The sequence below is a fragment of the Haliotis rufescens genome, unplaced genomic scaffold (genome assembly GCF_023055435.1).
Source record: "Haliotis rufescens isolate VD_foot unplaced genomic scaffold, xgHalRufe1.0.p SCAF_16, whole genome shotgun sequence".
In the NCBI taxonomy this organism is placed as follows: Eukaryota; Metazoa; Mollusca; class Gastropoda; order Lepetellida; family Haliotidae; genus Haliotis; species Haliotis rufescens.
This window is the reverse complement of record NW_025963846.1, coordinates 9183056-9210512: the sequence shown is the minus strand read 5'-3', so window position 1 is coordinate 9210512 and position 27457 is coordinate 9183056. Positions and strand designations below refer to the sequence as shown.

Sequence of the window (27457 nt, the reverse complement as noted above, 5' to 3'; positions counted from 1 at the left end):
TACAGAAGTTGTGCTTCATATCACAGAGATGGGGACTGAGGGATGGTTACAGAAGTTGTGCCTCACATCACAGAGATGGGGACTGAGGGATGGTTACAGAAGTTGTACGTCATATCACAGAGATTGGGACTGAGGGCTAGTTACAGAAGTTGTGCTTCATATCACAGAGATGGGGACTGAGGGATGGTTACAGAAGTTGTACGTCATATCACAGAGATTGGGACTGAGGGCTAGTTACAGAAGTTGTGCTTCATATCACAGAGATGGGGACTGAGGGATGGTTACAGAAGTTGTGCCTCACATCACAGAGATGGGGACTGAGGGCTAGTTACAGAAGTTGTGCTTCATATCACAGAGATGGGGACTGAGGGATGGTTACAGAAGTTGTGCCTCACATCACAGAGATGGGGACTGAGGGATGGTTACAGAAGTTGTGCTTCATATCACAGAGATGGGGACTGAGGGATGGTTACAAAAGTTGTGCTTCATATCACAGAGATGGGGACTGAGGGATGGTTACAGAAGTTGTGCTTCATATCACAGAGATGGGGACTGAGGGATGGTTACAGAAGTTGTGCTTCATATCACAGAGATGGGGACTGAGGGATGGTTACAGAAGTTGTGCTTCATATCACAGAGATGGGGACTGAGGGCTAGTTACAGAAGTTGTGCTTCATATCACAGAGATGGGGACTGAGGGATGGTTACAGAAGTTGTGCTTCATATCACAGAGATGGGGACTGAGGGCTAGTTACAGAAGTTGTGCTTCATATCACAGAGATGGGGACTGAGGGATGGTTACAGAAGTTGTGCTTCATATCACAGAGATGGGGACTGAGGGATGGTTACAGAAGTTGTGCTTCATATCACAGAGATGGGGACTGAGGGATGGTTACAAAAGTTGTGCTTCATATCACAGAGATGGGGACTGAGGGATGGTTACAGAAGTTGTGCTTCATATCACAGAGATGGGGACTGAGGGCTAGTTACAGAAGTTGTGCTTCATATCACAGAGATGGGGACTGAGGGATGGTTACAGAAGTTGTGCCTCACATCACAGAGATGGGGACTGAGGGATGGTTACAGAAGTTGTACGTCATATCACAGAGATTGGGACTGAGGGCTAGTTACAGAAGTTGTGCTTCATATCACAGAGATGGGGACTGAGGGATGGTTACAGAAGTTGTACGTCATATCACAGAGATTGGGACTGAGGGCTAGTTACAGAAGTTGTGCTTCATATCACAGAGATGGGGACTGAGGGATGGTTACAGAAGTTGTGCCTCACATCACAGAGATGGGGACTGAGGGCTAGTTACAGAAGTTGTGCTTCATATCACAGAGATGGGGACTGAGGGATGGTTACAGAAGTTGTGCCTCACATCACAGAGATGGGGACTGAGGGATGGTTACAGAAGTTGTGCTTCATATCACAGAGATGGGGACTGAGGGATGGTTACAAAAGTTGTGCTTCATATCACAGAGATGGGGACTGAGGGATGGTTACAGAAGTTGTGCTTCATATCACAGAGATGGGGACTGAGGGATGGTTACAGAAGTTGTGCTTCATATCACAGAGATGGGGACTGAGGGATGGTTACAGAAGTTGTGCTTCATATCACAGAGATGGGGACTGAGGGCTAGTTACAGAAGTTGTGCTTCATATCACAGAGATGGGGACTGAGGGATGGTTACAGAAGTTGTGCTTCATATCACAGAGATGGGGACTGAGGGCTAGTTACAGAAGTTGTGCTTCATATCACAGAGATGGGGACTGAGGGATGGTTACAGAAGTTGTGCTTCATATCACAGAGATGGGGACTGAGGGATGGTTACAGAAGTTGTGCTTCATATCACAGAGATGGGGACTGAGGGATGGTTACAAAAGTTGTGCTTCATATCACAGAGATGGGGACTGAGGGATGGTTACAGAAGTTGTGCTTCATATCACAGAGATGGGGACTGAGGGATGGTTACAGAAGTTGTGCTTCATATCACAGAGATGGGGAATGAGGGCTAGTTACAGAAGTTGTGCTTCATATCACAGAGATGGGGACTGAGGGCTGGTTACAGAAGTTGTGCTTCATATCACAGAGATGGGGACTGAGGGCTGGTTACAGAAGTTGTGCTTCATATCACAGAGATGTGGACTGAGGGATGGTTACAGAAGTTGTGCTTCATATCACAGAGATGGGGACTGAGGGCTGGTTAAAGAAGTTGTGCTTCATATCACAGAGATGGGGACTGAGGGATGGTTACAGAAGTTGTGCTTCATATCACAGAGATGGGGACTGAGGGATGGTTACAGAAGTTGTGCTTCACATCACAGAGATGGGGACTGAGGGATGGTTACAGAAGCTGTGCTTCATATCACAGAGATGGGGACTGAGGGATGATTACAGAAGTTGTGCTTCACATCACAGAGATGGGGACTGAGGGATGATTACAGAAGAAGGGGCACCTGTCTCCTTCCTCCCAAACACATCATCCTTGCAAAAGAATAGGATCTTGGTATTCAATGCCAGTCATAAGAGCTGACTAAAGTGATGTCTGTGACGTGGCTGTTTCCATGATTTCATGGGGCAATGGCTTGGATCATCACTCAAGGAGGTTAACATACCGACCTGGCTGAATGTGTGCCAACATTGACGAAATGTGCCTTGTCTCGGGGTGATTATTTCAGACTTACAATACTGAAGCTGGAATATTGCTGACAAGGGTGTAAGAATACATTCCCTCCCTCCCCTAGTCCAACACCATCGTCATTCTGTTACATCTTTAGTAACTTCTAAAATGATTATGTTCACAAGAGAAATTGGATCATTTTTACTTAAAAAAATATCTTGCAGCCACATAACCGGTTCTACTACATGAAATCAGAATCATCCGCTTTCATAGAGAAGATAGAGTGTGCAGCTGTGATTGGATGATACTGTGTGACATTTGTATGTTGTTAATGTACATCCATCCAGTAAGCAAAACTGACCATGTTATTCAATATTTAGTGCTGTATTTTCTAACATGATGACTAATGCTGAATGTGACCACAGATATTTTCATTTTTTTTAAAAATGTTTATTGACCAAATTTATTCATTCACCTGAATTCGCTGAAGAGATACTGTGTGCTTTTTATGAGCATAACATGTGATACATATTTTTTTACTATGAATCATAAACAACTACTACATGTATATTCTAACAAAATTTCAAACTCTGAAACATGCAGCATAGAATGTGTTAGGTACGCAGGACCAGCATGTAGTGTTGTGTTGGCCACCTACCCGCTACAACTCCACCTCCGCTAAACCTTTCATTGTCTGTAACACCTATCAATTACTTGGACGCCCAAGGTAGCGTCATAGCGAGGAATCACTGTATAATGTTACCATAGAAGTCTATAGGACAACATTTGGTTGAGTGTAACCAATAGCATTATATTGATTGAATTGAGCAACATGTATGGTCAAAGGGAAATAACTCTTGTATACCTTATTATTATTTGGTACAAATTGTTCAACCTAATTTCAATTTTCAAAGTTATTACTTTTCTTATGTTTTTCCATATATTTTCAGGGTATTACTTCCTATATACACATAAAATGCAATAGTGAATGTGTATCCATACTACATTCCTTAAAACAGAAGCTCACACAGAGGACAGTAATACAAGTTTATCCAACAAGATAGTATGTTCACAATTTATTATTTGTTTTATGTTTGATACATATTATTCTGGTATATTGTTTAGGTAGCATTTAAGGAGTATGGCAACTGTAAACTAGATCCTTTTAGGTTATTAATGGTTGTGATTCAAATAACACAAAAATACAAGGAGATGTTATTTCAATGTCAAAAACAACAGACAATCAATTAGCTCTGATTGTTTGTGACACATTTTGTTATGAGTGAGAAAATGAATCTAAACATTAACATGAATTTAACAAAGTTACACAACAAAATCAGCATGGTCAAAGGGGGATAACTCCAAATACTGTCACTCCAGGGAGGGGGGAAAGAATTGTTCGTCAATTCTCTTTTCACACACACTATGCTGTTTCTAGGACTATTTGACACGGTTTGATATTCCTTGTAATAGAGTTAAAAATTAGAATATCATCATCAGAACAAGTTCCCATTTCCTAAAGGTCACACTTTGAAACTTTTGTTTTTAAACAAACATGTTCTTCCATGAAGCCAGTGGTAAATGTATGTAAACTGTTCATACACATGGGAAATGAAGATATGAACATGACATTGTGATACACAAGATAATCCTGGAAATAAAAAAAATAAAAAGTGTAATTAAATTTTATAATCCCAAACTGGTCTCCATTGGAGATATCGATTGGGTGAGATCAAGCATCCTTCCTAGGGGAGATAACATTGCAATGAAATTGTATCACAATGCTTTCATTATGTTGAAGACCATTGTGATGTCATCGGTTACGATGATGTCACAATCACATGACATCACCAATCTCCCTGCCACTGAAGCTGGTTATCTTTATATTGAATACTAAACGAGCACCGTGTAAAACCAATTTTATGAAACGAGTAAATAGTACTGTTATCTGATGAGCGAAAGCAAGTCAGATACCACAACTATCCACGAGTTTAATAAAATTGGTTTTAAACGGGAGCGAGTTTAGTATATAATTTAGTTTAGTATATATTAGTTTATAATGTTTTTAGAATTATACTGTTGAGTGTGAATAGGCTGACACCTACACGATCCACGGCATAATCCAATTGAGTTTAACAGAATAATACTTCAAACACGTCAAAAGTTGAAAAGTATGAATTTAATACCATACAACGGTCCACCTTTAGAATTCAGGCGCCCGTTCAACAAAATTATCGTAGTGCTAAGGTTATCGTAACTCACATACTTTAACTTAGACTACGACTGTTGTTGCACTACAATACGATTGCTTTGTGGTACGGGGCCTTGCACCGTAATTTGTGAAATTTTGTTGCAAGATCCATCGGCGAAACAATGCCATGTGACGTCAGCCTAGCAACAAGGTTGCTGGGGTTATCATGTGTGCATAAGCTCCTCTCAGTGATCTATCATCTCCACACTTAATGTTGTTGAATAAGCCAAGGGATGTTGAGAGCTTTCAATATTTGTTCGTGAAATGTGTTCTGAGAGTACATAAACACGAGTTTTGGTATTACACAATATGCAATACAGCTGTGGGTTTATTAAACGTGTGATCGCTTCATGGGCATGTAATAAACATTTTTACATGTAGGACACAAGCTGAAGATGATGGAAGAATGATCTTGGATGATACATAGAATCTCATCTCAGAGTTTTCAAACTTTTATTAACTTGTGGTCATTTATTTTGTTTCAGCTTTTCATTTCAGAAAATCACTGGTGAGTGAGTGAGTATGGTTTTACGCCGCTTTTAGCAATATTCCAGCAATATCACGGCAGGGGACACCAGAAATGGGCTTAACACATTGTACCCATGTCAGAATCGAACCCTGGTCTTCGGCGTGACAACGAACGCTTTAACCACTAGGCTACCCGACCGCCCCAGAAAATCACTGGTAGACACCAATAATGGATTTCACACACATTGGGTTGATGTGAGGTGACATGGTGTTTAATGTCTCATTCAAGATTATTTCACTTATATAGCTAGATAGGTAGCTAATATGCTAGCACGAGTGCATGTGTATGTCGTGCAGGGTAACAACAAGTACCATTTTTTAAGATCTTTTGGAAAGAGGCGACTTGGGATCGAACAACTCACTGGACCACAGAGGCGGTACACACGTTGAAATTGAACCAATATGTCATCAGCACATTGAGTGAACATTTTGACCGCTACCCTGCCCTACACAGAACTGACAAAAATTATATTCCAAATACCTTCTTGTGCCTTTCAATTTGTTCTTTAAAGAAACTTCTGCTGCTGAGAGATCAAGGATCGTAAGGGAGATAACATTTAACATGAAAACATGGCTTCCTACCAGTTTTATTTCCTTGGGAAACTCATCGAGATGATCCGCCACACACCCCAAACAGAACCTCTTGGTGAAGAATAAACTGCAATCCTGTGAATAGAGATACAGGACAATGTAGCACATCTGCTTTTCAGTTATTTTTGTTGTTTACATTGCTTGGGTTGAATTCCATACAAATATGTATGGGGAAGAATAGGACACCCAAATGATATTAACTCCTTTAAAAGGAATCTATTCTTTCAAGCATGAACAATAAAAAAAGAAAAAGATCAATAACTAAAAATAACTAGAGAGTAACTCATTACATGATACCATCAATCTTTATACAAAAATAAACTGTCAAAATTCATCCAAATTCAAGGTATGATAAGCCTGGAAAAAAGTCAACTAAGACTGGGTCATATTCCAGGACACTGATTAGGTCAAAATATAGGACACTGACTCATTCTTATTCTGGGACACTGAGGGAGAGAGGGAGGGAGGGAAGGAGGGAGGGAGGAGGGAGAGCCCAAAGTGGTACAGGCTTCAGATATTAGTAAGTTAAATTTAATGAGGCTTTAAGCAATATTCCAGCCACATCAAGGCAGGGGACATCAAGGCAAGGGGACACCAAGAAAGGGGCCTTCAGATCCAAGGCTGATATTTATTTATTTTAGCCCCAAGCAGTAAATGATAATCATAATTAAAATAAGAACATTAAAAAAATCAAATTTTGATCAATATCCACATTTTATGAATGGATAATCCAAGAAACATGTAACTATGGTAACAAGTAAAGCATCCAGATAATGACCTTGACTTTGAAAGAGAGTGAAACAGGTGATCAATCATAAAATAAACCCTCTGAATTTTATTCTGATTAACTGAAAAATAGTATGTTGCGGGAGTAAAATGTACTTAATATTCATAGCTTGAGAGAGTCTCAGGTACCAGGACCTTTTCAACACGTTCAAGAAACATATGATGACAAAAATTCAAAGACTCACTGAACCTGACCATGTGATCCATTTAGTTGCATTGTAAGACAAACATGCCCCTGAAACCCCTGAGTCCCCCCTCACTTACAGCAGCGATGCAGACTGGCTTGTTACACAGTGAACAGTGAGCTCCCAGGGTGATGAGGCTTCCCTCGGTACTGAACGGATCCTTCATCACATATGCCTCCTCCAACAAGCTGTTATTCAAACACAAAAAGAGAGTGAGTGAGTGAGTATGGTTTTATGCCGTTTTTATCACTATTCCAGCAATATCACAGCAGGGGCCAACTGGAATGGGCTTCACTCATTGTATCCATGTGGGGAATCGAACCCGGGCCTTAGGCGTGACAAGCGAATGCTTTAACCACTAGGCTACCTCACCACCCCAAAAAAAAGGGAGAACTGATAATCATCCATGAAAATTTTAAAAACATCACGAGCACCTTCATTGGAGTGTGACGACACACCTGCTCCAAGGATCTATACATACAGTTTATACAGTGATATCAGAACTTAGATTTGTGTTGTTTTTGTGCCAGTTTCTCATGGTGCCCATTGCAAGGCTGACGAGGTGATTGCTAAAAGCCATTTTCGTTTTGACATGACTAGTTAATTTGTGATTGTTCAAATAGTATTATGAAATCAGATTTATCACTTTGTTCCATGAAAGAAGCAGAGTTAAAGATACCTCAAGTAGTTATAAGGCACAAATTCAGGTAAGAAGGACCCGTGAAGATTCCGGGGTAGAATAGGTCTTCAGCAACCCATGCTTGCCGTAAAAGGTGACTATGCTTGTCGTAGAAGGCGACTAACGGGATCAGGTGGTCAGGCTCGCTGACTTGGTTGATGCATATCATCGATCCCAATTGCGCGGATCGATGCTCATGATATTAATCACTGGATTGTCTGGTCCAGGCTCGATTATTTACAGACCGCCGTCATATAGCTGGAATATTGCTGAGTGCGGCGTAAAACAACAAACCAACCAACCAACAAGATAAGAAGAGCCCTGATTACTTCACCAATGCAAATAAGATGTGCAGCATGATGTGGTGTGGGTGTGCACATGCAGGTCCTTGTGGTCGCCTGGACTAATTCCGTTTTTTTAGTGCTAGCCCCCTGAGATACCATGTCACAGTTTAATACAGATATCACATTCAGAAACAGAATACTGACTCCAAGTCGACCAAGATGACCAAATCCCCTTAATGCCAAGCACCAGGCAGGGTAACAATAAATACCATCTTTTAATGTCGAACTACTGACCTTCAGCTCCGGGCAGATGCACCACCTACTGAACCACAGAGGAGGTCTAGCATAGCCAGGAGTAGCCATACTGTAGCATGCTTATAACACCCTAGGTGCACACTACTCAACACCATTTCACACACTTCCTTTTGATATCTTGATTTAAAACAAAACGAAAATGCCAAACCATCCTAATTGGCTACAGACTAGGTTCATTCTGGGTAAAAGTGAGTGAGTGAGTTTGGTTTAACGCCGCCTTTAACGGTATTCCAGTTATATTACGGCGTGTCAGCTTAATGTGGAAGGAAAGCCCGAAGTGATGCAGGTCTCAGACGTTTACCACTTCCGTGAAACCCACAAGCATGGGTATGGTGCTGACAAACCTAGAAACATAATCGGGGCCAACCGGGATTCGAACCCACAATCATAGATTTCTGGCGTGCCCAAGGGACGCAACTCTGCACAGCGAATCGCGGCGCCTTCGACGACTGGGCCACCCGTGCCCCCTGATGGAAAAGAAAAAAGAAAAAAGGAGAACTCGAAAACCCTGACTCAACATCCTAGCAATCAATATTTTCTTACTTTTTCTAAGCATCAACTCGGTCACAATGCATCTAAAATGCACCATTTATCTTCCATGTCTGCAACATGTACTTGATGTGATCTTTATCCCCTTGTCGGGTACTTGAGTCTTTGAGGTAGGAATTGAGTCCATCTAAACCCTGACCCATGCTCAAGTACTATAGTGTTCCTTTAACTGCACAGAAGCACACAAAGTAACAGTCACAACCTCCGTACCCTGTCTAGACATGGGCACCAAGCAGCCTGTGGAACAGCACCAGGCATCTTCTAAAACTACATGCTAGATTGATCAACACCATAAATCTTGAGTGACTTTAACAAAATCGTCATCAGTATGTTTGAGGCATTTTAAGTGATGTAATTAGTTATGCAATTAAAGTCATGTTATCAATACATCAACATTATATTTAAAAGCAATCTGTTTAAATGTTTTAGCACTGCTGAAATGTACATAACAGTTAACAGTCTGTATAAAACACGAATGGAAACATTGCAAAATAACTACAGTTTATACAAAGTGGGGTTGTGCGTGTGCATTAATCAAACCATGAACGTCATGTGTTGCTTTATTGAAGACATAGTATAGTTGACAGACCTTAGGCACCAAAGTAACGTACGTATTCTCTCTCGGCCTCGGTGATAAAAAGGTGCACGAAAACTGTGTACATGCATAAAATATTCGAACCAGCATAAAATGCTAAAGAAAACGGCAAGACACGCACATCAGCGATTTGAGAAACGGGGGCTTGGCGCCGTAGTAGCTATACTTCATCTTGAAGTTGCAGTTTGAACAAATAAATTCCTTTTCTTCCTCTTTGCCTTTGGACTTGGAGTCTTCCATTGCCAAAGTTCCGTCTGCTGCAGGCAAAACACGTAGAGTCAGCATGGCGTGTAGTTTCGTATAAAGTTATCAATCGCTCTACTGCAGTACTTTACGAAAATCATTATCATCATTTTATATACAATGGGACAATCTGCGATTAAATGGATCCGGTCTAATTCTCAGGTGTATACGAAACCATATTTTTAGAATCACTTCGTAGGGCGGGTAATACAATTTCACAGTGCAACTTGTTTCAGCAAAGTATCACCATGGGCAGTAAATGTACCAAGGATGTGTACCTGAGATATAGCCTTTGGTTATACCGTGCCCGTGGTGATACTACAATATCAATTTATACCTTGGTGCCTGTTACTGTTATAAATGGTGCCTGTTAATAAATATCAGAGACCATGTACCGAAAAATAACGTGATTAAGCATAGGACCATGTAACTGATAACAATAACAAACAAACAGCCTTCCGCCTCTTCTTTGACTATCTTTGTTGTTGTTGTTGTTGTTGTTCGGCCTCTTCTTTGACTATGTTTGTTGTTGTTGTTGTTCGGCCTCTTCTTTGACTATGTTTGTTGTTGTTGTTGTTGGGCCTCTTCTTTGACTATGTTTGTTGTTGTTGTTGTTGTTGTTGTTCGGCCTCTTCTTTGACTATGTTTGTTGTTGTTGTTATTATTATTATTATTCATTTTCTGGTCCTGTGGATTAAGTATTAAAGGAAGCATATGTTCAGAGACCATATACCGGCATATGGTCTCTGATACGTTTGATTGCCAGCGGAGGCGACTATGCTTGTCATAATTGGCGACTAACGTGATCGGGTGGTCAGACTCGCTGACTTGGACGATGCATGTCATCGTATCCCAATTGCGTGGATTGATGTTCATGATATCAATTACTGGATTGTCTGGTCCAGATTTGATCATTTACAGATCGGGGGCTGGGTGGTTGATGTGTGGCTGGGTGTTACTGTTAGCCCCTGTTTTACTGAAAAATGATGTATGCCTCGCATTGTTGGGGAAAAAATGTAATGTGCCCTTTTTCTTGAGTGAGTGAATTTTGGTTTTACGCCGCTTTTAGCAATTTTCCAGCAATATCACGGCGGGGGACACCAGAAATGGGCTTCACACATTGTACCCATGTCGGGATTCGAACCCGGGTCTTCGGCGTGACGAGTGAACGCCTTAACCACTAGGCTACCCGACCGCCCCCCTTTTTCTTGAAGACAGTGATGCAGTTCATTACTTTATTTATTTTCAAATAACAATAATTAAACACCTGTGTGTGAAAATACTAAGTTTTGAAACATTGAAAAACAATATGCCAATCTCAAACCCAAATTCAATCAATGGCTGCTCCCTAATCCCACATACTGTTTCAATACATCTAGAGTTTAGTGAAAGACGTATAGATCTGCGTCTTTGGTTTAGTGAAAGGATGAGACATACAATTTTATTTAGGAAATCCAACATGTCCAGTGAAATTTTGGTGGGTTCATGGTATGTAATTGAGGCATTGACCACAGTTTCAGATAGGTTCATTTTCTAGGACATTGACTGCCATCCAAATACACGTATGTCCAAAAGACTTTTCCAAAATTTGTGATCATATTGAAAAATATCCTATGAAATGTTTATTAAATCATAAAAATGTTCTTAGTCTCTATCAACATCACTGATTGATTGATGCATAAAATTGTGTAAAAGAATTTAATTGACCTGTTGGAAGATGTTTTGTTTTACAGATGAGCTTGCACAAAGGGTTTCCATAAAAACTAATGTATACCCAAACTACTAAACACAAGTATTAAAACACAGATTTGCCAGGCCTTTATGACTATGTGTTTAGTTATATTAATAAGAAAAGAAACTGAGCCAAATGACCTAGTTTTTGTAGGAAACATGACCCTTTTCTTCAACCTTGGAGAGAGAGAGAGGTGTTTCATGTAACTTTAAGGTCCTCTTGTCAGTGAGAAGAGGTGCAAGAAGCACTGGTAAAATCACTAAACAGGGCCATGGAGTAGGCTTCCCGCTATGCCTTGAAAATATTAGGTGAGGTGAGGTGAGGTGAAATGGGGTTTAACGTCGCGTCCAAGATTATTGCACTTATATAGCGGCATGCATGCACGTGTATGTGTGTGTGTGGCTGCTTGTACTAGTCCGGATTGATGCCGATTTATAGTGCTAGCTCACTGAGATAACATGCCGCAGTTTAACATGAATACCCCACTCAGACACAGTATACTGACTCCGAGCCGACCAGTCCTTGTTTTAGCCCCTTAATGCCGAGCGCCAGACAGGGTAACAACAAGTACCATCTTTTAACGTCTTTTGGTATGACGCAGCTGGAGCTCGAACCCCGGACCTTCCGCTCTCCGGGTGGACGCTCTACCATTAGACAACGGAGGCAGTCTTCATGAAAGTATTAACAAGTTACAACAGCAATTGTAAGCTATCGTTGGAGAGACTCAGCCTTGAATGGATACAAGATTATTTCCATTCACATCTGTCCTATGGGTGTCATGATTCATGGAAGTATTGATACAGTGCAGTTGTTTATAGCCAAATAGCAATGCTTTTGTTTGATTGTTGTTTAACGCTGCGCCCAGTAACATGACTGCGAGCTGTCAATGATCGAGTCTGAACCAGAAAATCCAGTGATTGATATCATGAGCATCAGTCTACGCAATTAGGACATGATGACATGCATCAACCAGGTCAAAGAGCCTCACCGACCGATCCCGCTTATATAAAAGTCGCCTCATATGACAAGCATGAAATAGCAATGCATTAATTTAGGATAAGATATATGAATAAAGAAAGTCTTTATTTTAATTAGGAGTGACATTTCAACTTGCTTGATGACGGTGTTACAACCTACATCAGAAACATTGCTCCTGATAAATAAGCTGTTCATCCATATATTTTATCCTTACTTAGTACTCTAACTTCTAAATGCTTCTCAAAAAGTTAGCAAGGCATTGGTGAAATATAATATAGGTAGTAGACATTGATACATAGCTACACTGTAGAGTATTTGGATGAATGAAATGTTAACAAATACTGATGATTGCTAGTTAAGTAAATATTTAATGATTCATTTTCATGAAAAAACCCACAATGTTTGGACCTACATGTTATAATTCAGAACATGTTCACATCTCAGAGTTACCTCCCTTTAAAACTTTCTAAACCCTGGGTCATAAAACATTTACTTGTCCTTGTATAAGATGACGTTGTTGCAGCTTCTATTTGCACCGCCTCCTGATCCAGTGGATAGAGCATTTGCCCAGAGAGTGAAAGATCAGTGTTTCTATCCCTGTCTGCTAAGAGATGGTATTTGTTGTTACCCTGCCTGGCACATTTAAGTATAAAACATTAGGACTGTAGGCTCCCAGTCTGTACCTGGTAGTGGGATATCCATGTTAAACTGTGGCACGGTATCTCAATGGACTGGCACAAGCAGTCACACACACGTGCATGTTTCTCGCTCTATAAGTGCAGTAATCTTGAATGCGATGTTAAACCCCATTTCACCTTACCTCACCTTTTCTCAATTACCATTCCTGTGATGCTCTAATAAAAGTCAAACCAGTACCATCAATGTATTTTTAATTACACAAATGCTCATGATATCAATCGCTGGATTATCTGGTCCAGACTCGATTATTTACAGACTGCCTTGATATATCTGGAATATTGCTGAGAGCGGCGTAAAACAACAAACCAACCCCATAGATGATTGTCCCCCATGTCGTAATGAATGGTCCCTGAATCTAATGACATCATAATCACATGAGAATATCCTACTCAGAAACAAGGGTACTCTTCAACCTTCATGCTTCCTTCCTGTCCACACAAGCTCACCAGCTTAAACTCAGAGACTACAGGACAGTGTTACGGAATTTCTCTCAGATACCACTGTCAGAGGTTGCAGCGAGTCATTTGGTCTTGTATCTACATCTCAAACTCTTTGGTTGTGATTTGCAAAAGGAATAGAAGTATTGGATGTTGCATTATTCCACAATTATGGGATTGTTAACAAATATTGGAGTTACGTATGTTATAATACAGGCTGCTGTGATATTTGCTATTATTCATGATGGGGCATCAGAACGATTCTGCAACGGAACTTTTACATCTAATTTTACCACGCAGTGCATGGCTTGTGTCCGCAATAAGGACGTGGAGTGTCCGTACAATGCAACTAAGCTGACCACTGGGAAGGGGATGGCCGACTGCATGTACATCGTGACACTCGGCGGGTCCAAGATTGTACAGCTGGCAGGCTGTCATCACCTGTGTCATCGCACGGAGATCTCTGGCAAGTGCTGCCCAGGGTACTGGGGCCCACAGTGTGAAGGTAAGGGTACCGTGTGTTTATATCTGGTGTCCCACACCCTGATATTGCTGGAATATTGCTGTGTTAAACCATACTCACTCCTTAGCAGCTTATTCAAATGGGTGAGTTGGTTTTAATCCATGATCATAGGTGTCTGGTGCGACTAAGGGACGCAACTCTTTATAGCCAACTCTAGCCACCCTTATGACATTCGATATATGTAGCATGGTACAAACTAGTATCTTAATGCAAAATGGGGAAAAAAACAGAGAAAGGAAAACTTCCAATAACCTGGTACCCTAGATACATATTCAAAAGCACATTGTTTCCCCTCCATAACACAGTTAACAGTGTCCCATGACCTCTGAAGTGTGTGAAAGGGAGATAAACATCAGGTGTTTTCAGCTTTGCAGATTTCATTTTGAAATGATGGCTTCAGGTGTAGTGAGTTAGTGAGATGGGTTTAACGTTGCTTTGAACCGTATTCCAGTTATATCACAGCATGTAAGCTTAATGTCCCCTGCTTCTGGAGAATGCTTTGGATATTTTGATTTCCATTTAAATGGTTGAACTTTAAACTGCTTCAGTTATATACACTATGACTGTGGTCTTCTTACTATCCTGCCTGATAATGTGGACACTGGACTGTCATACAAAAGTGAATCAATTACATATTCTGGTTTTGTGAATATGCTGATAATTTGTGGTGTTCCATTTTCAATAACAAACCGTCCTTGACATGTTGCCTTACAATAACATGCAAGACAGTTGTGAGAGCAATAAGAAATTATTTCTCATTTTTTATTTTACAACTAACAATGTCTTTGTCTTGTTAATTCCCCACCTCCTTCTGCGATAGGAAGCCAGGCAGCTGTCTAACACTTGAGCTTTACACCAGGAAGAGTGAGGAGGGTTTTCGTTCTGATAGTAGTGGAAGTGGTGTAATCTGAGTATAGCAAAGCCTTGTCACAGTCACAAGTTGAACAATGTTACAACATGGTGTCCTGCCGAGTACTCTGTGTCACATGTTACAACCATGACACAATGTCCTGTTCTTGAAAGTATTTTAAGCACTATGGCCATGTCACATTACATCAATGTCATACATTGTTCGGTACTGATGGGGGCTACTTCAAGCAGACACCAATGAGAGTGGGAATAACAACTGCTTTCACTATAGTAGTCAGATTTCAGGATTTTAATTTTTTTTTAATTCACATGATACAAAATCATGATATACATAACCATAGTCCACATGGCCAATGACTATTGGTCTTCCACATTTTACATTAAACACTGTTTAAAATGTGCAGATCAGTTAATAACCTGTCAAGGTAGGGATATTGTTTCTTTGCTTATTTATATATTATCAGTGACTGTTTCAATTCAGTAATATAATTTTCTACAGAAAACCTAAATATTTGCATAATGAAACTTCTATATAAAATATTTTACATGAAGGTTCAGAAATTCAAATACAGCATCAGTATTATTGTTTGAACCATATATAGTTTTATACAGAAAACCTGAATATTTGCATAATGAAACTTCTTTATAAAATATTTTACATGAAGGTTCAGAAATTCAAATACAGCATCAATATTATCGATTGAACCATAAATAATGAATTTATTGAAAGAGGTTGTTTTGTAAACTTATTAAGGAATGTTTCATAATCTTTCATCATTTTATCAACATTACTGCAGCTAAAAAAGTAATGGATCATAGCATCTTCTGTTTCAAAAAAGATCTGGTGTTTCACTTAAGTTGAACTTAAAAGGCCACTTTTCACAAGGAAAAATGTTATGTATTGTGTTAAACTGCAGTTCCTTCAGCTTATAGGGTAGTGGAAGATCAAAACCAAAGCACATATCTTGCCCATTTGTGATAAGTTGACAAACTTATAAGGCACAATGATTTTCTTTTCAATCAAAATTAAATAAAATTGTTTCAACTTGTTCGTTTATAATCTTCCCTGCAGCTCTGGAGGTGCATCAAACAAAAACTGAATTTGTTGTCTATAAGGGTCATACATACTGCACTCTATTGATCTTTTAACAGATCTTGTAATATTATCTATTTGTAATAGTCAGATTATATATGCCTGTTGCAGTTCTTCTCCTTCCACTATCATCCAACAAATCTCTAACAATTGCAATTCCAGATTCGACCTGTGAAGATCCAGGTTAGAATAGGTCTTCAGCAATGTGGCTATTGTGCTTGTCGTAAGAGTCAACTAACTGTATTGGTTGGTCAGGCTCGCTGACGTGGATGATGCATGTCATCGTATCCCATTTGCGTGGATTGATGCTCATGATGTCAATCACTGGATTGTCTGGTCCAGACTTGATTATTTGCTCACTGTCGTCATATAGCTGGATTATTGCTGATTGTGTCATTAAACAACAAAACAAACAAACAATTCCAGATTCTACCCAACATTCATTATAAATATACATTTTATTTATTGTCACCAAGTTATTGTTCCATATTATTTGGTTGAAAATATTATTTTTTATTTCTGCAATTTAAACCCAGCAATTCAACATGTATTTATAAAAGGATGGTAAAGAAATATTTAGCTTAATAACATCATAATTACATCTAAAAGAAAATGGCAGTCCTCCAACTTTACATCCAACAGCTGCTGGAAGAAAAGAATTTTGGTATCCATCTAAACAAAGTGCTTTACTCATACATGTAAACTCTAAAGCCGTAGCTCCACAACATTGCTTTGAATTTATCATTGTTGTTTGTTCACTTTTTTCTTTTCGTAATTCCACATAAATTTAACAATTCAAAATCGATTTTTTACATAATTTTGATGGCACTTGCATCATACTACTTTGGTAAACTGTTCTTGAACAACCTTCCCCTTTAAATATGTTCCAAAAAGTGATAAATTCCTTGATGACCAAATCTTGAATCTTTTCTTTATTTTTTAAACTAAGATTTTCAGTTGCCAGTGTACTAATATCTCCAAAAAGTTGAATTCCCAAACATCTAAAGGGAGATTCTCAATGTTGTAGTACTCTTTTTTCACATTTATCTTTAGGCCTGTTATTTTTTGTGAGTTATTACATACTTCAACTCCATTAATTACAGAGCTCAAATGCTAAACAGTCAAATTTGCATCATCTGCAAAATAAATCCTTTTCACTTCCTAATCCCACATTTTGACCCCCTGAATATCCAGATTATTTCTAACTTTAATTTTTATCATTTCAGCACAGATTATAAAAATATATGGACTTAAAGGGCCTCCTTTTCTGACACCTCTGTATAAAGATAACCAATGTGTTGCCTTATTATTGTCAATAACACAACTAGGAGGTTTATCCTATATGATGGAAATCCATTGACACATTTTGACCCCATAATTTAGCTTTACCAAACATTTCTGCATATAATCCCATTCTATGGAGTCGAAAGCTTACTGAAAATCTAGAGATGTTTAATCATCAAACAACTCAAACAGGTCGAATAAAAATCTAATATTCTCAACAATATATTTAAAAAAAAATGAATACTTCTCTCCTCTTGTTCAGGAAGGGTGGAAACTGGACTTTTATAGTCAGTTAACTCTTTAGCCTTGGAAAGATGTATGCAGTTCTGAGGATTGTTGTAGGGAGACAAGCATGGGGTACTGGGGAGATATTCTGACCCTGAATCTCCACAGGGAGACACGAATGAGGTACTAGGGAGATATTCTGACCCTGAATCCCCACAGGGAGACAAGCATGAGGTACTAGGTAGATATTCTGACCCTGAATCCCCACAGGGAGACAAGCATGAGGTACTAGGGAGATATTCTGACCCTGAATCCCCACAGGGAGACAAGCATGAGGTACTGGGGAGATATTCTGACCCTGAATCCCAACAGGGAGACAAGCATGAGGTACCAGGGAGATATTTTGACCCTGAATCCCAAAAGGGGCCTGAATCACCACAGGGGGACATGCATGAGGTACTAGGGAGATATTCTGACCCTGAATCCCCACAGGGAGACAAGCATGAGGTACTAGGGAGATATTCTGACCTTGAATCACCATAGGGAGACAAGCATGAGGTACTAGGTAGATATTCTGACCCTGAATCCCCACAGGGAGACAAGCATGAGGTACTAGGGAGATATTCCGACCCTGAATCCCAACAGGGAGACATGCATGAGGTACTGGGGGGATATTCTGACCTTGAATCCCCACAGGGAGACAAGCATGAGGTACTAGGGAGATATTCTGACCCTGAATCTCCACAGGGAGACATGCATGAGGTACTAGGGAGATATTCTGACCCTGAATCCCCACAGGGAGACAAGCATGAGGTACTAGGGAGATATTCTGACCCTGAATCCCCACAGGGAGACAAGCATGAGGGACTAGGGAGATATTCTGACCCTGAATCCCCACAGGGAGACAAGCATGAGGTACTAGGGAGATATTCTGACCTTGAATCACCATAGGGAGACAAGCATGAGGTACTAGGTAGATATTCTGACCCTGAATCCCCTCAGGGAGACAAGCATGAGGTACTAGGGAGATATTCTGACCCTGAATCCCAACAGGGAGACATGCATGAGGTACTGGGGAGATATTCTGACCTTGAATCCCCACAGGGAGACAAGCATGAGGTACTAGGGAGATATTCTGACCCTGAATCTCCACAGGGAGACATGCATGAGGTACTAGGGAGATATTCTGACCCTGAATCCCCACAGGGAGACAAGCATGAGGTACTAGGGAGATATTATGACCCTGAATCCCCACAGGGAGACAAGCATGAGGTACTAGGGAGATATTCTGACCCTGAATCTCCACAGGGAGACATGCATGAGGTACTGGGGAGATATTCGGACCCTGAATCCCCACAGGGAGACAAGCATGAGGTACTAGGGAGATATTCTGACCCTGAATCCCCACAGGGGGACAAGCATGAGGTACTAGGGAGATATTCTGACCCTGAATCCCCACAGGGAGACAAGCATGAGGTACTAGGGACATATTCTGACCCTGAATCTCCACAGGGAGACATGCATGAGGTTCTGGGGAGATATTCTGACCCTGAATCCCCACAGGGAGACAAGCATGAGACAAGCATGAGGTACTAGGGAGATATTCTGACCCTGAATCCCCACAGGGGGACAAGCATGAGGTACTAGGTAGATATTCTGACCCTGAATCCCCACAGGGAGACAAGCATGAGGGACTAGGTAGATATTCTGACCCTGAATCCCCAGTGAGAGACAAGCATGAGGTACAGGGGAGATATTTTGACCCTGAATCCCCACAGGGAGACAAGCATGAGGTACTAGGGAGATATTCTGACCCTGAATCCCCAGTGAGAGACAAGCATGAGGTACAGGGGAGATATTTTGACCCTGAATCCCCACAGGGAGACAAGCATGAGGTACTAGGGAGATATTCTGACCCTGAATCCCCAGTGAGAGACAAGCATGAGGTACAGGGGAGATATTTTGATCCTGAATCCCCACAGGGAGACAAGTATGAGGTAGTAGGGAGATATCTCGCCCAAGTGTCTTTTGACATCAAATATTTCTACACGAGTCAATAAAAGTTTAAGACTCCGAGACTTTCCGATTAGATTTTCCCTTTTTATCAACTCCTGTTGATATATTTGATATCAAAGACACTCGGGTGAGATTCTCTATCATCCAACATCATTCTTCCAACTTTTTCAGTTAGTAGACAGCAATATCCAGTGTCTTAAGTGTAAAAAGTACTGCTAACAGTAGCAGAGCCATTAGTGATGTCATTTGATTGTGATATCATGGTCACCCATGACGTCAGAATGGTCTGCAAAGCATTGTGATGCAATTTCATTGCAGCGATCTCTACAATGTAGATATCGCTTGATCTCAACCAAGGAATATCTCCTGTGGGATCCAGTTTTGGATGATAATAACCTTGACCCATTCACCACCATCACTTCTTTTGTGTCCAATTCAAAATAGGCGACCTTGAAATAATTCCAATTTAATTACACCCATGAGTGAGAGAAATTCTGTGTGAATCAGCCTCAAAAACAATATATAAATGTGAATGGATCCAGTTTATTAATGCTAATATATAATTGAGATATAATACCCTGGAGTACAGAGGATGTGTTAATTCCTGCAGAGATTAGACATGGCTATTGCAGGAAGCTTGATACATTGTAGAAAGTCAGGAAAGATGAGATGGTAGAACTCTGCAAGATGGCAATGACAGACAACATCACATGGGAGTCCAACTTCCTTTGGTACTTGCAGAAACAGTCAAACAATTTTCAAGTATGGCCTTAATTATGTCATACGAAGTGTATAAACTAAACTTCCTTCCTGTTCTTAAGGGTCCACCAGCTTACACTCAGAGGCGAGAGGATTGTGTTACTTACTGAATTTCTCTCAGATACCACTGTCAGAGGTTGCTTGGAGTCATTTAGACTTGTATCTACATCTCGCACTCTTTGGTTGTGATTTGCAAAAGAATAGGACTTTGGATGTTGCATTATTCTACAATTATGGGATTGTTAACAAATATTGGAGTTACGTATGTTATAATACAGGCTGCTGTGATATTTGCTGTTATTCCTGATGGCTCGTCAGAACGATTCTGCAACCGAACTTTTACATCTAATTTTACCACGCAGTGCACGGCTTGTGTCCGCAATAAGGACGTGGAGTGTCCGTACAATGCCACTAAGCTGACCACTGGGAAGGGGTTGGCCGACTGCATGTACATCGTGACACTCGGTGGGTCCAAGATTGTACAGCTGGCGGGCTGTCACCACCTGTGTTATCGCACGGCGATCTCTGTCAAGTGCTGCCCAGGGTACTGGGGCCCACAGTGTGAAGGTAACGTTCTAACTTGCATCACAGATCCAGAGGGGTGCACATCCACCCTCCACCCATTTTACAGCCACCTTCCATGTTCCCCTGTCATGCAGAGAATCTAAGACACAATATTTCCCCAGTCCTCTATTCTTGTCTTGCTGTGAGGATTACCGTGCCAGAATAGGTCCCCCTTACCCCATACTTGTCTCCAGTGGGGATTCCAAGACAGAACAGGCCCCCCTTACCCCATGCTTGTCTCCAGTGGGGATTCCAAGACAGAACAGGTCCCCATTACCTCATGCTTGTCTCCAGTGGGGATTCCGTGCCAGAACAGGTCCCCATTACCTCATGCTTGTCTCCAGTGGGGATTCCAAGACAGAACAGGTCCCCCTTACCCCATGCTTGTCTCCAGTGGGGATTCCAAGACAGCATAGGCCCCCTTACCCAATACTTGTCTTGTTGTGGAGATTCTAAGACAGAATAGGTCCCCCTTACCCAATACTTGTCTTGTTGTGGAGATTCTAAGACAGAATAGGTCTCCATTACACAATGCTTGTCTACCTGTGAGGATTCCAAGACAGCATAGGCCCCCTTACCCAATACTTGTCTTGTTGTGGAGATTCTAAGACAGAATAGGTCCCCCTTACCCAATACTTGTCTTGTTGTGGAGATTCTAAGACAGAATAGGTCTCCATTACCCCATGCTTGTCTTGTTGTGGGGATTCTAAGACAGAATAGGCCCCCTTACCCAATACTTGTCTTGTTGTGGAGATTCTAAGACAGAATAGGTCTCCATTACCCAATACTTGTTTTGTTGTGGAGATTCTAAGACAGAATAGGTCTCCATTACCCAATACTTGTCTTGTTGTGGGGATTCTAAGACAGAATAGGTCTCCATTACCCAATACTTGTTTTGTTGTGGAGATTCTAAGACAGAATAGGTCTCCATTACCCAATACTTGTCTTGTTGTGGGGATTCTAAGACAGAATAGGTCCCCATTACCCAATACTTGTTTTGTTGTGGAGATTCTAAGACAGAATAGGTCTCCATTACCCAATACTTGTTTTGTTGTGGAGATTCTAAGACAGAATAGGTCTCCATTACCCAATACTTGTCTTGTTGTGGGGATTCCAAGACAGAATAGGCCCCCTTACCCAATACTTGTCTTGTTGTGGAGATTCTAAGACAGAATAGGTCTCCATTACCCCATGCTTGTCTTGTTGTGGAGATTCTAAGACAGAATAGGTCTCCATTACCCCATGCTTGTCTTGTTGTGGAGATTCTAAGACAGAATAGGTCTCCATTGCCCCATGCTTGTCTTGTTGTGGAGATTCTAAGACAGAATAGGTCTCCATTACCCCATGCTTGTCTTGTTGTGGAGATTCTAAGACAGAATAGGTCTCCATTACCCCATGCTTGTCTTGTTGTGGAGATTCTAAGACAGAATAGGTCTCCATTACCCCATGCTTGTCTTGTTGTGGAGATTCTAAGACAGAATAGGTCCCCCTTACCTCATGCTTGTCTTGTTGTGGAGATTCTAAGACAGAATAGGTCTCCATTACCCCATGCTTGTCTTGTTGTGGGGATTCTAAGATAGAATAGGCCCCCTTACCCAATACTTGTCTTGTTGTGGAGATTCTAAGACAGAATAGGTCTCCATTACCCAATACTTGTTTTGTTGTGGAGATTCTAAGACAGAATAGGTCTCCATTACCCAATACTTGTCTTGTTGTGGGGATTCTAAGACAGAATAGGTCTCCATTACCCAATACTTGTTTTGTTGTGGAGATTCTAAGACAGAATAGGTCTCCATTACCCAATACTTGTCTTGTTGTGGGGATTCTAAGACAGAATAAGTCTCCATTACCCAATACTTGTTTTGTTGTGGAGATTCTAAGACAGAATAGGTCTCCATTACCCAATACTTGTCTTGTTGTGGGGATTCCAAGACAGAATACCTGTCCAGCAGCCATGCTCAGTGCTACAGCAAGGCAAGTTCTTGTCATTAGAGCTGATTACGGAAGGTCCAGGGTTCGATCCCGGCCGCGTCAAGACGTTAAAAGATGGTACTTGTTGTTACCCTGTCTGGCGCTCGACGTTAAGGGGCTAAAACAAGGACTGGTCGGCTCGGACTAAATCGTCATTAGTCCGGACTAGTACAAGCAGCCACCCAAACACACACACGTACATGCACGTCGCTATATAAGGGCAATAATCTTGGAAGCGACGTTAAACCCAATTTCACCTCACCTCACCTCACCTCACCTCACCTCACCTTAACAATGTGTGACCTGGCTGATTGTCTTGATGACGTGCATTGTTATTTGTGCAATCAGTCAACTTCATAATTTACCTGCTGTCATGATATAGTCGGAATAATGCCTGTGTCATGAAACAACTTGCACTCACTTTCTGCACATATTTTTTAAAATTGGAAATCTTAATTTTGTTAATTTCACACAGGAATGAGAGGGGCAGTTTGGTAGCCGTGTGGTTAAAGTGTTGCCTGATGTCATGCTAAAGCCCCAGGTTTCACACCCCAAATGGTTACTTTGCGTTCATTTTGTTGCCTGTTGTGATATGACTAGAATAATGCTTTAAAAAAATCCCTCCCTCCCTCATCCCCCCACTCACTCACTCACCCGATCAGCATTGAGGCATCTAATTTGTGGCATTAAATTGTAAATATTTTATACACCCTGTCATTTCAGAACAAGGAGAATAGTTGGAGGTTGCGTTCTGACTTTAATTAAGATCTTCATTTTGGATATGAGGAAATGTCAACTTAACAGTTTGTGATGATAGCTGTGTACAAGTTGATTTAGTCTTTCTGTTAAAAGTAAATGCACAGAAAGTGAAAGAATGGAAAACTAAATTTAACAGGTTCATTGTACACAATTTAATTTCTCTCTTGTTCAATGTGCAGATTCAATCTGACCCGTGAAGGTCCAGGTTAGAATAGGTCTTCAGCAACCCATGCTTGACATTGGCTGCACGTGACTTTGCTGATGAATATTTGCATATAACTATATGCAAGGGGTTGGGGTATGGTTCTCTGTAGGAAGTGACAGTATTGAGTTGATGGCTTGTGGTATATACAAGTTTGCTTTATACAGGTAGATATATATACAAGAAGCACTATGTGCCAGGTCAGCACATAGTGGTAGTGGTTGTGGTGTTGGTGCCCAGTAGCACCTAACCTAACCTAGCTAAGCTAGGGGTGAAACTGTCCCCCCATTTTCATCTCTGGACCAAAGTGAATATATGCAAGGTCTCCTGACACAGATTTAGTCATAAGTATAACAGTAGTTAATCAGTGACATAGTTGCATAGCTCGTTCATCATGGCAGATAGTCAATGTACATTACAATGGGGATTAACAGTTGGGATTTGCATCTTATAAGTAATGGCAATTAAGATTCTAGACATACACATTTTGTGGCTACAGGGTAATTATAATTAGTCTTAGTTTATTCAGACAAAGGTTGTCTGAAATTGATCGCTGTAACACTTGTCGTAAGGAGTGACTATGCTTGTTGTAAGAAGCGGGATCGGATTTTCAGGCTTCAGGACATGGTTGAATTGTGTGGATTGATGCTCATGATATCCATCATTGGATTGTCTGGTCCAGACTCGATCATTTACAGATCTCCATCACATAGCTGGAAAATTGCTGAGTGCAGCGTTAAAAAACTATGATTTCATGCAGGTTTAATGTATACATTATAATTTCAGGCAGGTTTAATGTACACAATATAGTTTTATGTATGTTAACAATATAATTTCATGCAGGCACAATGTATTCAATATAATTTCATGAGGGCTTAATGTACACAATATAAGTTCATATGGGTTTAACATACACAATATAATTTCATGCAGGTTCATTGTACACAATATAATTTCAGGCAGGTTCATTGTACACAATATAATTTCAGGCAGGTTCATTGTATACAATATTATTTCATGCAGGTTCAATGTACACAATATAATTTCATGCAGGTTCATTCTACACAATATAATTTCATGCAGGTTCATTGTACACAATATTATTTCAGGCAGGTTCATTGTATAAAATAATATTTCATGCAGGTTCATTGTATACAATATTATTTCAGGCAGGTTCATTGTACACAATATAATTTCAGGCAGGTTTATTGTACACAATATTATTTCATGCAGGTTCATTGTACACAATATAATTTCAGGCAGGTTCATTGTACACAATATTATTTCATGCAGGTTCATTGTATACAATATTATTTCAGGCAGGTTCATTGTATACAATATTATTTTAGGCAGGTTCAATGTACACAATATAATTTCAGGCAGGTTCAATGTACACAATATAATTTCAGGCAGGTTCATTGTATACAATATTATTTCATGCAGGTTCATTGTATACAATATAATTTCAGGCAGGGTCTTTGTTTACAATATAATTTCAGGCAGGTTCATTGTACACAATATAATTTCATGCAGGTTCATTGTATACAATATTATTTCATGCAGGTTCATTGTATACAATATAATTTCATGCAGGGTCTTTGTTTACAATATAATTTCATGCAGGTTCATTGTACACAATATAATTTCAGGCAGGTTCATTGTACACAATATAATTTCATGCAGGTTCAATGTACACAATATAATTTCAGGCAGGTTCATTTTACACAATATAATTTCATGCAGGTTCAATGTACACAATATTATTTCATGCAGGTTCATTGTGTGCAATATAATTTCATGCAGGTTCAATGTACACAATATTATTTCAGGCAGGTTCATTGTGTGCAATATAATTTCATGCAGGTTCATTGTACACAATATAATTTCATGCAGGTTCATTGTATACAATATTATTTCATGCAGGTTCATTGTATACAATATAATTTCATGCAGGGTCTTTGTTTACAATATAATTTCATGCAGGTTCATTGAACACAATATAATTTCATGCAGGTTCATTGTACACAATATTATTTCATGCAGGTTCATTGTGTGCAATATAATTTCATGCAGGTTCATTGTACACAATATAATTTCATGCAGGTTCATTGTATACAATATTATTTCATGCAGGTTCATTGTATACAATATAATTTCATGCAGGGTCTTTGTTTACAATATAATTTCATGCAGGTTCATTGAACACAATATAATTTCATGCAGGTTCAATGTACACAATATAATTTCAGGCAGGTTCATTGTGTGCAATATAATTTCATGCAGGTTCATTGTACACAATATTATTTCAGGCAGGTTCATTGTGTGCAATATAATTTCATGCAGGTTCATTGTACACAATATAATTTCATGCAGGTTCATTGTATACAATATTATTTCATGCAGGTTCATTGTATACAATATAATTTCATGCAGGGTCTTTGTTTACAATATAATTTCATGCAGGTTCATTGAACACAATATAATTTCATGCAGGTTCAATGTACACAATATAATTTCATGCAGGTTCATTGTACACAATATTATTTCATGCAGGTTCATTGTGTGCAATATAATTTCATGCAGGTTCAATGTACACAATATAATTTCATGCAGGTTCATTTTACACAATATAATTTCATGCAGGTTCATTTTACACAATATAATTTCATGCAGGTTCATTGTACACAATATTATTTCATGCAGGTTCATTGTACACAATATAATTTCATGCAGGTTCATTTTACACAATATTATTTCATGCAGGTTCATTTTACACAATATAATTCTATGGGTAGGATAAAACATGCCTCATCAGTAAACAGCACTCAACACCAATTTCCCACTTGCCAGCGTCAAACCTGCCTCGCCCATCGCAGTCTCAGGCGTCGATTTTGAGCAGTCAGTACCATTCCTCGGAAAGGACGATATGCTCAGATTCCAGCAGTATAGAGTCGTCGTAGTACTGTACGTTGGCTAATGGGATGTCCCAATGCTGTTGCTGCCGTCACCGTCGCCGTTACGAATATGTTTCGCAGGTGAATGAGCCATATCTGACCGTCTTCCACTGGTGTTGTCACTCGGGGTCGTCCGGTTCTAGGCCTGTCCTGTGTCCTCCCTGTCTGCCTGTACCGTTGAATCAGCCTGGCTACTGTCAATGGTGTACAACCAAACCTTCTGGCAATTTGGACCTGTGTTGCCCCCATTTCGGCCATACCGATGGCTCTCTCTCTCTGCTCCTGTGACAGTCGTGGCATTTCTTTTGTGTGCTTTCATCACGTATGGTTATACCCAGCAGACGACCGCATTTATACAGCTAACATGTACGTGCAGTTTATGCCATAGGCGGGAAACCTGTATCACCATTTTTTTGTCACTGCACGAGCGCCGTCAAAGATGGAGCGTTCGGGTGAGGTGTTTTTTGGTACCTGTTCCTGGGCAGTCATATTCCCAATACACTTTCCACTAGTTATCGCTGTTTTTAGGAAAACAAATTGCCAACCTATACTTTCTTTTGTCGCATAGTTTAAGTTACACATTTGTGAAAAATATTTAAAGATATTTTCTTCTTCTTTTTTCCGCCCACACGCTCTCCTAATGGTTGAGGTTGTGGATGAGAAACACAATGCAATATGGATGGCCTCAAAACACTTTCAAGTACAGGTTGTAAACATGTGACACAGAGTACTCGGCAGGACATCATGTTGTAACATTGTT

General features: G+C 40.2%; 2 protein-coding genes across 6 annotated transcripts in view; one reads left to right on the top strand and one right to left on the bottom strand.

Annotated features, from left to right (window-relative positions):
• LOC124128994 (cysteine-rich DPF motif domain-containing protein 1-like) overlaps positions 1-9654 on the bottom strand; it is a 68354-nt gene extending 58700 nt beyond the window's left edge. For all 3 annotated transcript variants that reach the window (XM_048396840.1, XM_048396839.1, XM_046492449.2), the window contains exons 1-3: positions 9510-9654; positions 7046-7154; positions 5987-6070 (exon numbers count right to left, since the gene is read on the bottom strand). In XM_048396840.1, coding sequence (XP_048252797.1) covers positions 5987-6070; positions 7046-7154; positions 9510-9628 — 312 coding nt within the window. In that variant the 5' untranslated portion in view covers positions 9629-9654. The remainder of the gene's footprint in view (positions 1-5986; positions 6071-7045; positions 7155-9509) is intronic.
• A 3829-nt stretch (positions 9655-13483) lies between these two features.
• Positions 13484-27457, top strand: part of LOC124136676 (stabilin-2-like) — a 232634-nt gene continuing 218660 nt past the window's right edge. For 2 of the 3 annotated variants that reach the window (XM_048396838.1, XM_048396836.1), the window contains exon 1: positions 20345-20814. In XM_048396838.1, the coding sequence (XP_048252795.1) occupies positions 20460-20814 (355 nt within the window). In that variant the 5' untranslated portion in view covers positions 20345-20459. Of the gene's footprint in view, positions 13983-20344; positions 20815-27457 lie in introns of those variants that run through there. The other variant, XM_048396837.1, reaches the window with a different exon arrangement.